The 10313-nt window shown below is 47.0% G+C and overlaps 1 protein-coding gene across 1 annotated transcript in view; it reads right to left on the bottom strand.

Annotated features, from left to right (window-relative positions):
* Positions 1 to 10313, bottom strand: part of LEKR1 (leucine, glutamate and lysine rich 1) — a gene marked incomplete at its 3' end in the record, with an annotated part of 34564 nt that continues 24251 nt past the window's right edge. Inside the window, exons 8-12 of the mRNA XM_079315289.1 lie at positions 10046 to 10249; positions 6830 to 6923; positions 4313 to 4465; positions 2233 to 2532; positions 1 to 474 (exon numbers count right to left, since the gene is read on the bottom strand). Coding sequence (XP_079171415.1) covers positions 1 to 474; positions 2233 to 2532; positions 4313 to 4465; positions 6830 to 6923; positions 10046 to 10249 — 1225 coding nt within the window. The remainder of the gene's footprint in view (positions 475 to 2232; positions 2533 to 4312; positions 4466 to 6829; positions 6924 to 10045; positions 10250 to 10313) is intronic.

Here is a 10313-nt window from a genome sequence, read left to right as displayed (position 1 = left end):
TCAGAGCTGGCTCGGCCGGAGCCTCAGCGCGGAGGGGCCGCGGCCGCGGGCGGGGGCGGAATCCAGGGAGCAGCTGCGGCCCGAGCCCCGCGCGGCCCCGGGGGGCAGCGGCTCGGGGGGCAGCGAGCGGGGCGGGGGCCGCGGCTCGGGGGGCAGCGAGCGGGGCGGGGGCCGCGGCTCGGGGGGCAGCGGCTCGGGGGGCCGCGGCTCGGGGGGCAGCGAGCGGGGCGGGGGCAGCGGCTCGGGGGGCAGCGAGCGGGGCGGGGGCCGCGGCTCGGGGGGCCGCGGCTCGGGGGGCCGCAGCTCGGGGGGCCGCGGCTCGGGGGGCCGCGGCTCGGGGGGCCGCGGCTCGGGGGGCAGAGCCCCGCTGAGCCGCCGCAGCTCCAGCACCTGCTCCCGAGCCCGGCCCAGCGCCAGCGTCAGCCCGCAGCGCTCCTCGCACTCCCGGCGCACCGTGTCCTGCAGCAGCGAGTTCTGGGGAGAGAGATGGGGAATGGTCTGTAAATCACACCTGGATACAGCTGGGAATTCTGTAAAGAGAGAAATATGGGGAATGGTCTGTAAATCACACCTGGATACAGCTGGGAATTCTGTAAAGAGAGAAATATGGGGAATGGTCTGTAAATCACACCTGGATACAGCTGGGAATTCTGTAAAGAGAGACAGTGGGAATGGTCTGTAAATCACACCGTGTCCTACAGCAGCGAGTTCTGGGGAGAGAGGAATATGGGAATGGTCTGTAAATCACACCTGGATACACAGCAGGGAATTCTGTGAAAAGAGACAGTGGGAATGGTTTGTCCATCACATCTGGGGACACAGCACCCAGTTCTGCAGAGAGACAGTGAGAATGCTCCATCCATCACACCTGGACACTCAGCAGGGAATTCTGCAAAGAGAAACAGTGGGAATGCTCCATCCATCACACCTGTCCTGCAGCAGCAAGTTCTGCAAAGGAAAACACCAGGAATGGTCTGTCCATCACACCTGGACACTGCTGGGAATCTGTCCCTGCAGCTGGGAGAACTGGGAATGCTGCTCTGGGAAGGAAAGGCAATCATGGAGAGAGGTGCAGACACCAAGGGGTTAATGCTGCTTTTCCCTGTGGGCCTCTGCAGTGGGAGAGCACAACCTGCATGGAGCCATGGAAGCAGGTGTGGAACCAGGTGTGAACACATGGAACCAGGTGTGAACACATGGAACCAGGTGTGGAATCAGATATAGAAGCAGATATATGGAACCATGTATGGAATCAGGTATGAATGCATGGAATAATGTATGGAATAGGTGTGGAATCAAGAATGGAATCAGATATGGAACCAGGTGTGGGACCAGGTGTGGAAGCATGTATGGAATGAAGTATGAAATCAGGTATAGAATTGGGAATGGAATCAGATATGGAATCAGGTATGGAAGCAGATATGGAATCAGGTATGGAATCAGGTATGGAATCAGGTATGGAAGCAGGAATGAACCCATGAAGTCCTAGAATCACTCCTGGCAAGGCCATGTTGTCCCCTCTTGTCCCAGCACTGCCTCCATCCCATTCCCCATCCTCAGCCTCACTGGAATTCCCCTCACACCTTTCCCCACCTTTCCTGAGCACATCAGTTCCAACCCCAGCACTAACTCACTTGGAAGAGTTTTATTTTTGCTCTCGGCCAATCCTTTTTCCTGCTTTGGACATTCCAGCCCAATCTTATCTGCAGCCCCTCTGCACATTTCCCTTGTGGAGCAGCTCTCTGCTCCCTTCCCATCATATTCCAAGCATTCAGCAAATGTTTGTGGTCAGCACAGCCATCAGTTGGATTTCTCTTTGCATTTAATTCATTTTTATGCATTCCTGATTAGGGAATGTGGCTGCACTGGTGGCAGCTGGGACACCAGTTCAAGGAATGGGAAATATCTGTGTCTTCTACTCTAAAAACTGGGAATTCTTCATTGTTTACTCATCTTTGGGCAGTGGGACATGAGGCTACAGAGTATGAAAGGCCTTGCAGGACCTGAAAAATAGATATATTTTCCTATAAAACACTAATTTAAACATTTGCTGAATTAAAGCTTCACATCTTTTGTGATCTACCAGATTTAGGAAATGATGATGGATTTGTTTGAGAAATCTTTGTGCTTGAATGGATTTTCTGGTCAGAAACCCAGACCTCTGAATGATTTTAGAAATCACATGTCTGCAAGTAAAAAAAATAACCAGGAATTCCTGGGTCCTGTTCCTACCTCCTCTTGCACTTGACTCAAACTGTGAATCAGCTGTGTCTTCTCCTGGGTTAATTTTTCCAGTTCCTCTGACTTGTGCTTCATTTCTTTCCTCAGTTTGTCCAGGAATGATTCATTGCTGCTCTTCTCCATGGTCAGCTGGAATTCCAGTTCACTGATCAGCTTTTTAAGGCCCTGGATTTCTTTGTCCTTGTCTCCATCCTTCTCTGCCAGTTTCATTTGGGCATCTTGGAGCTTCTTCTCCAGAATTTCTGTCTCCATCCTCAAACTCTTGGTGGCACTGGATATTAAACCTGGGATCTGGGGGAGATCACAGAGGAATTCATCTCCACTCAGTACCTCTAAATATGGAGAATTAACCAACAAATTCAAACTTGCAGGTCCTCAGAGAGAAAAAAAAAAATCTGAATTTACATAATTACCTCAGAGAACACCCAAGAGCTGTAAATTAATCACCACTCACAGAGATTAATTAGTGTGTTCAAGATCAAACAGAGACATTGAGGTGAAAAAGGGAAAATTTAACTTCAAGTTAAAATTACTGCAAGGCAGTGTTTCCTCACAGTTAAATATTTGTCAAGTGAACAAAGCCAAATTTATTTTCAGCTCTAAATCACCACACAATGTCCCAGATTTTAAATAACAATATAACCTCACTCATCACATTCCTTTTTCTTCTTTCAGATTTCTCAGATTTTCTCAGGAATTGTATCAAACCTTTTGAAAACTCAGCTCACAGGTACAATTTCTCAATTTTTCTATAAAACCTAAGGGGGATCTGGAGCCCCCCTGTGGTGCCAGTACCAGCCCAGCCCAGGTGGCTTTTACTGGCCACTCACCTGGAGCTGCTGAAAAAAAAAAAAAAAAATCCCACATGGGTGAGATTGGGGCACCTCATCACAGCCTGAAACAGTCCCAAGCTTTCAAAATAATAATATAATTATATTGGATGATGATGATATCAGATTAAATACAATTATATTGTATGATGATGATGTCAGATTAAATACAATTATATTGGATGATGATGATAGATTGAATACAATTATATTGGATGATGATGATATCAGATTAAATACAATTATACTGGATGATGATGATATCAGATTGAATACAATTATCAACTCTGGGGTCACAGATGGAGTTTTAGAGGTGAAAACATGAGATGATAAAGAACTTCCAGCCAATTAACTTGAACTGGAATAGTTCTTTTCATCCTATTCCATTAAAATTGAAATCTCCTCAGATGGGGAGAGGTCTCCTGCAGGAGGGTGACACTGTTGGCCATTCCCAGCTCTCTGGGTGGGTGTCCTGCAGGGAGGTGACCCTGTTGGCCATTCCCAGCTCTCTGGGTGGGTGTCCTGCAGGGGGGTGACCCTGTTGGCCATTCCCAGCTCTCTGGGTGGGTGTCCTGCAGGGAGGTGACCCTGTTGGCCATTCCCAGCTCTCTGGGTGGGTGTCCTGCAGAGGGGTGACCCTGTTGGCCATTCCCAGCTCTCTGGGTGGGTGTCTGAAGGGGGGTGACCCTGTTGGCCATTCCCAGCTCTCTGGGTGGGTGTCCTGCAGGGGGGTGACCCTGTTGGCCATTCCCAGCTCTCTGGGTGGGTGTCCTGCAGGGAGGTGACCCTGTTGGCCATTCCCAGCTCTCTGGGTGGGTGTCCTGCAGAGGGGTGACCCTGTTGGCCATTCCCAGCTCTCTGGGTGGGTGTGTGAAGGGGGGTGACACTGTTGGCCATTCCCAGCTCTCTGGGTGGGTGTCCTGCAGGGGGGTGACCCTGTTGGCCATTCCCAGCTCTCTGGGTGGGTGTCCTGCAGGGGGGTGACCCTGTTTGCCATTCCCAGCTCTCTGGGTGGGTGTCCTGCAGGGGGGTGACCCTGTTGGCCATTCCCAGCTCTCTGGGTGGGTGTCCTGCAGGGGGGTGACCCTGTTGGCCATTCCCAGCTCTCTGGGTGGGTGTCCTGCAGGGGGGTGACACTGTTGGCCATTCCCAGCTCTTTGGGTGGGTGACCTGCAGGGAGGTGACCCTGTTTGCCATTCCCAGCTCTCTGGGTGCTGTGCACCTTCCCAGGCTCTGCTCACCTTGTGCTGCAGCTCCTCGTGCTCCCTCTGGCATTTGCTGAGCAGCTCCTGCTGTTTGTGCCTCTGCAGCTGCAGCTCCAGCCTGGCCTCCTCCCTGAGCCTCTGCATTGCTTCTTTGTGCTGAGCCTCCCCCTTGGCCAGGCCCATCTCCAGCTGGGGACAGCAGGGGCAGAAATGGGGGCATTGATGGCATTATGGGATGGACCCTAAATCCCACCCCCCTCCCTGCCAGGACAGGAGCCCCTGCCCTGCCCCAGATGCTCCAGGATGATCCAGGGCACTGCCAGGGATCCAGGGGCAGCCACAGCTCTGGGAATTCCATCCCAAAATCCCAGCCAGCCCTGCCCTTCTCCAGTCCCTGTGTGCTCCCTGTCCCCAGCCCCTCTCCCCCTGGAAGGTCACAATCAGCTCATCCCACCTTGGAATACTGACTGAAATCTCCCAGTCCTTACAGCATCTCCAATAATTCCCATTATAAATTCAAATCTGAAAATTCAGCCATCATTTCCCCAATAGAAAACTCTGGATTCAACACTTTTCCTGCCCCAGGATGTTCCTTTTCCCTTTGTGTGCAGCAGATTCTGATGGATTTAATTGCAGCAGGCTGAGAGCACAACAGGCACGTGAAATGCACAACACAAACCTCATTACTTCAAATGATTAAAAGCACAAAAGCCCACAATGAGCTTAATTACAATTATCTAATTCCAGACATTATTATGATAATTATATATTATAATAAATCTCCCTGATGTCTTTAGGGGCAAAAAGGGAAACTGGAAATATTTCCACTATTTTTTAAACCAAAATATACTCAATTCTGGGTGTGAAAGGCAAATTCCCTTGTAAGTTATAGCTTAAAAATTGCTGTATTTGTAAGATGCTCAAAATAGACTCTCATTATTATTTGTTTATTAGTTTATTTATTTATTGATTTCTATATTCTCAGATGGGAGTTGGGGTTCTGAGCACAAATCCCCAGATTTATTAACTCTGCCTATTATTATTATTATATATCTATTATTATAGATCCTGATCACTTGTTGGAAGCTCCTTGACTCCAAAGACTAAACAAAGAAATGAAAATAATAAACAAAGAAATAAAGGCAATATAAAGACCTGAGCTCACTCATTCAAAACATTTGACATTTAATATTGGAAATTAATAAAGCTGAGAACCAGAGCAGGAAATAAAGTGGAGGTTGATGTTCCAAGAGAGCAAAATGGCCTCTAATTAATTGAAACCCACTTACAGGCCCCTCATTAATTAACATTTTAGAAATCCAAAGCTAAATGTGTGCATCCATCTTTCCAGGAGGAATTTCTCCTTGGCTCAGGGAAGGTTGGAGTGTCCAGGGCAGGACATTCAGAGCTTTGGGCAATCCCAGGTTGGATTTGATGATCTTGAGGGACTTTTCCAACCCAAATATTCCCAGGATTCCATAAATAAGGTGTGTTCCAATAGACTTTTCTATTAAATTACTTTCTAAAAGTGATTTTTTTTTTTTTTTGTTGTTCCATTAAAGCAATTTCAGGTTTATATGTATTTAAACAGAAAACCTGATCCTCTGGTGCAGTGGCACAAAACAAAGGCAATGTTGTCACTTTGTCACTTGGATTTTTTTGGCTGCTGAGCAGTTTTGCTGCTCTCCCTCTCCCTCCCACCAATGCTGATTTTGTTCCCATGTCAGGTTGAAAGGATTGTGATTATGGAGGCAGCTTGATCCCCCTCCCAAATTACATCCTGGGACAGGGAGGTGAAGGGTTTTCCAAAGAAATGTAACTGATCCTAATTGCCACCAGTGCTCAGGTTTTCCTGGCACTAAACAAAGCTTTGAGACACTGACACAAAAAATGCAGTAATTTCAGTCACCCATTATGTGAGGCTTAAATCAGACAAGTCACAATTATTGTTCAACTCTGCTTTTAAATTTTCCTTCACAGCTACATACATTTATTTTTACTTCTTATTCTTTTTAATACCTATTTTTATTATTTTTAATACAGAAATATATTTTTTTAATTTCTTGTTCTTTTTAATAGATGAATGTGTTTTAATTTTTTATTCAGTTCAGGGTTTTTTAGTGCTCAGGGGAAAAAGCTACAGGTGAAAACATGAGGACAGCTGTTTATGGAAACAGGTTCCCAAATCCCAGTGGGAGAGGCTGGCAGGAGAACTCCAGGACATTGTGGACCAGCTGTGATGCTCCTGGATCCCTGGCAGGGTTTGGAGCAGCTGGGACAGCCCTAAACCAGTCTGGGACCCTGTAATTCCATACACTTCAGCAAACATTAAATTTTATTTATAAATTAAATTGCTTTTGGAAACAGGAGGTTCCCCCAGACCAACCCTTCCCTGGGAATTGAGACCCAGAGGTGCAAGACAAATGAGATTTGTGATGCTGCTGCCAGGACTGTTTGTCTGAGTCCTGCCAAGGCAGTTTGTGCACTGGGGGGTCCCTGCCTGCCCCCTGTGCCCTCTGTGGCAGTGCAGCCCCTGAGCAGGGCCAGAGTCACCTTGTCCCTCCAGGAATCCTCACTCTGAACCTTCAGCCTCAGAGCCTCCTGCAGCTGCTCCATCCTGCTCTGCTGGGACACCAGCAGCAGCTCCCTGCAACACAGATCCATGGAAAACAGAGCCATAAACAGAGCCATGGAAAATAGAGCCATGGAACAGATCCATGGAAAACAGATCCATGGAAAACAGAGCCATGGAACAGATCCATGGAAAAGAGAGCCATGAACACAGAGCCATGAACACAGAGCCATGAACACAGATCCATGGAAAAGAGAGCCATGGAAACAGAGCCATGGAAAAGAGAGCCATGGAACAGATCCATGGAAAAGAGAGCCATGGAAAACAGAGCCATGAACACAGAGCCATGAAAACAGATCCATGGAAAAGAGAGCCATGAAAACAGAGCCATGAACACAGAGCCATGAACACAGAGCCATGGAAAAGAGAGCCATGAAAACAGAGCCATGGAAAACAGAGCCATGGAACAGATCCATGGAAAACAGATCCATGGAAAAGAGAGCCATAAACAGAGCCATGAAAACAGAGCCATGAACACAGAGCCATGGAAACAGAGCCATGAACACAGATCCATGGAAAAGAGAGCCATAAACAGAGCCATGAAAACAGAGCCATGAACACAGAGCCATGGAAAACAGATCCATGAAAACAGAGCCATGGAAAAGAGAGCCATGAAAACAGAGCCATGAAAACAGAGCCATGGAAAAGAGAGCCATGAACACAGAGCCATGAACACAGAGCCATGGAAAACAGAGCCATGAACACAGAGCCATGAAAACAGATCCATGGAAAACAGATCCATGAAAACAGAGCCATGGAAAACAGAGCCATGAACACAGAGCCATGAAAACAGATCCATGGAAAAGAGAGCCATGAACACAGAGCCATGGAAACAGAGCCATGAACACAGAGCCATGGAAACAGATCCATGGAAAACAGAGCCATGAACACAGAGCCATGGAAACAGAGCCATGAACACAGAGCCATGAACACAGAGCCATGAAAAACAGAGCCATGGAAAACAGATCCATGAAAACAGAGCCATGGAAAAGAGAGCCATGAAAACAGAGCCATGAAAACAGATCCATGGAAAAGAGAGCCATGAACACAGAGCCATGAACACAGAGCCATGAACACAGAGCCATGAAAAACAGAGCCATGGAAAACAGAGCCATGAAAAACAGAGCCATGGAAAACAGAGCCATGAAAACAGAGCCATGGAAACAGAGCCATGAAAACAGAGCCATGGAAAAGAGAGCCATGAACACAGAGCCATGAAAACAGATCCATGGAAAAGAGAGCCATGAACACAGAGCCATGGAAACAGAGCCATGAACACAGAGCCATGAACACAGAGCCATGAAAACAGAGCCATGAAAACAGAGCCATGAACACAGAGCCATGAACACAGAGCCATGAACACAGAGCCATGAAAACAGAGCCATGGAAAACAGAGCCATGGAAACAGAGCCATGAACACAGAGCCATGAACACAGAGCCATGAACACAGAGCCATGGAAACAGAGCCATGAACACAGAGCCATGAACACAGAGCCATGAACACAGAGCCATGAACACAGATCCATGGAAAAGAGAGCCATGAACACAGAGCCATGAACACAGAGCCATGAACACAGATCCATGGAAAAGAGAGCCATGAACACAGAGCCATGAACACAGAGCCATGAACACAGAGCCATGAACACAGAGCCATGAACACAGAGCCATGAACACAGAGCCATGAAAAACAGAGCCATGGAAAACAGAGCCATGGAAAACAGAGCCATGGAAAACAGAGCCATGAAAACAGAGCCATGAAAACAGAGCCATGAAAACAGAGCCATGGAAAAGAGAGCCATGAACACAGAGCCATGAAAACAGATCCATGGAAAACAGAGCCATGGAAAACAGAGCCATGGAAAACAGAGCCATGGAAAACAGAGCCATGAAAACAGATCCATGAACACAGATCCCTGCAACACACAGCCATGAACAGATCCATTAAACAGAGCCATGAAACACACAGCCATGAAAAACAGATCCATTAAACAGATCCATAAACACAGCTCCCTGCAACACACAGCCATGGAAAACAGATCCATGAAAACAGAGCCATGGAACAGATCCATGAAACACACAGCCATGAAAAACAGATCCATGAAAAACAGATGCCTGCAACACAGATCCATGAAACAGAACCATAAACACAGATAGATCCCTGAAAAACAGAGATCCCTGAATCACACAGAGATCCCTGAATCACACAGAGATCCCTGAATCACACAGATCCCTACAAACCTCCCCTCTGCCACTCCCCTTCCCTGCTGATCCAGGAATCTCCACCATGCCTTCACTTCCCTCCTGAATTTCATGTTTTAAAGAAAATCCACTTCAAATTCATATTTCTTTGCTATTTCTCAAGATAAATTTCAAAGGACGCAGAGAAACATCCAATATTCCAACCAGGACTTGCATTTTATTAACCTGGAATTTTAGGATTGTTAATTTAAGAATTGGAATGGGTTTGGAATGAAAAGCACTGAGTGATATGTGCTGTTTGTTATGTGGGGTTGCAGACTCCTGCAGAGGTTCAGTTCCTGCCAGGGGTGTTGGTAACAACTTGGCCACCACAAAAAAGCTTCAGTGCTCCCTCAGCCAGAATCTGGGCAGGAACCTGGGCAGGCTGGCCCTGAAGCTGAGAACAGTCCCTGGGATTGCTCCTGAGATTATAAACATAAATAATAATTATAAAATAAAAACTGGCCTTCTGAGGGCTGTTCTCCCTGGAAAGGGATGGAGTTTGAGTGCTTTTGCTTTGGACTCTCCAATCTGAATCTATATTTTTTTAGTTACCTGCAGGAGAATCTCCACCTGCAGTTTTAACTCCTGACAGCCACAGGTTCCTTTTCAGCATTTGGATGTGCCAGGAGGCAGCAACTCCTGGGGATTGAATTTTCCCTGCACCTTTAGCACAAAGAGCAGCTCAGCAGCTGCACAAATGGGGATGTGGGGCTCACATTCAACACAAACTGAGGCCCTGCAGCCCAAGCAGAACTTCTCTGCTCTCATTTTTTAATAGGATTTTTTTTCTCTTCATCCCAGTTTTGTCTATTCCACAAGAATTTTAAAAAATAACCCAATGACCTCCAAATCCCCAGAATTTTCAGGAGCACTGAGCCCAGCTCAGCTCCCTTTACCTTTCCTGTTTCAGCATCAGCACCTCCTGCTCTGTTTGGCTCAGGAGAGTTTTCAGGGTTTCCAGCTCACTCTCTGATCTCCCAGTTCTTCTTTTCAGATCTTCTTCTTTCCTTTCTTTCTCAGCCACTTCCTCCTGTAAATGTTTGCAGATTTGTTGGCAAATGAGAAGGGATTCTTCCTTTTCCTTCAGCTCTTTCATAAGCCTACAGATGAAATAAAGAAATAGCAGCATTGTAGTTACTATGTTCTTATTTATAGGCAGAAATA

This window comes from Erithacus rubecula (genome assembly GCF_903797595.1).
Source record: "Erithacus rubecula genome assembly, chromosome: 11".
Taxonomy (NCBI): domain Eukaryota; kingdom Metazoa; phylum Chordata; class Aves; order Passeriformes; family Muscicapidae; genus Erithacus; species Erithacus rubecula.
Note: the sequence above shows the minus strand (reverse complement) of the source record. Positions and strands in the feature narration are given on the sequence as shown.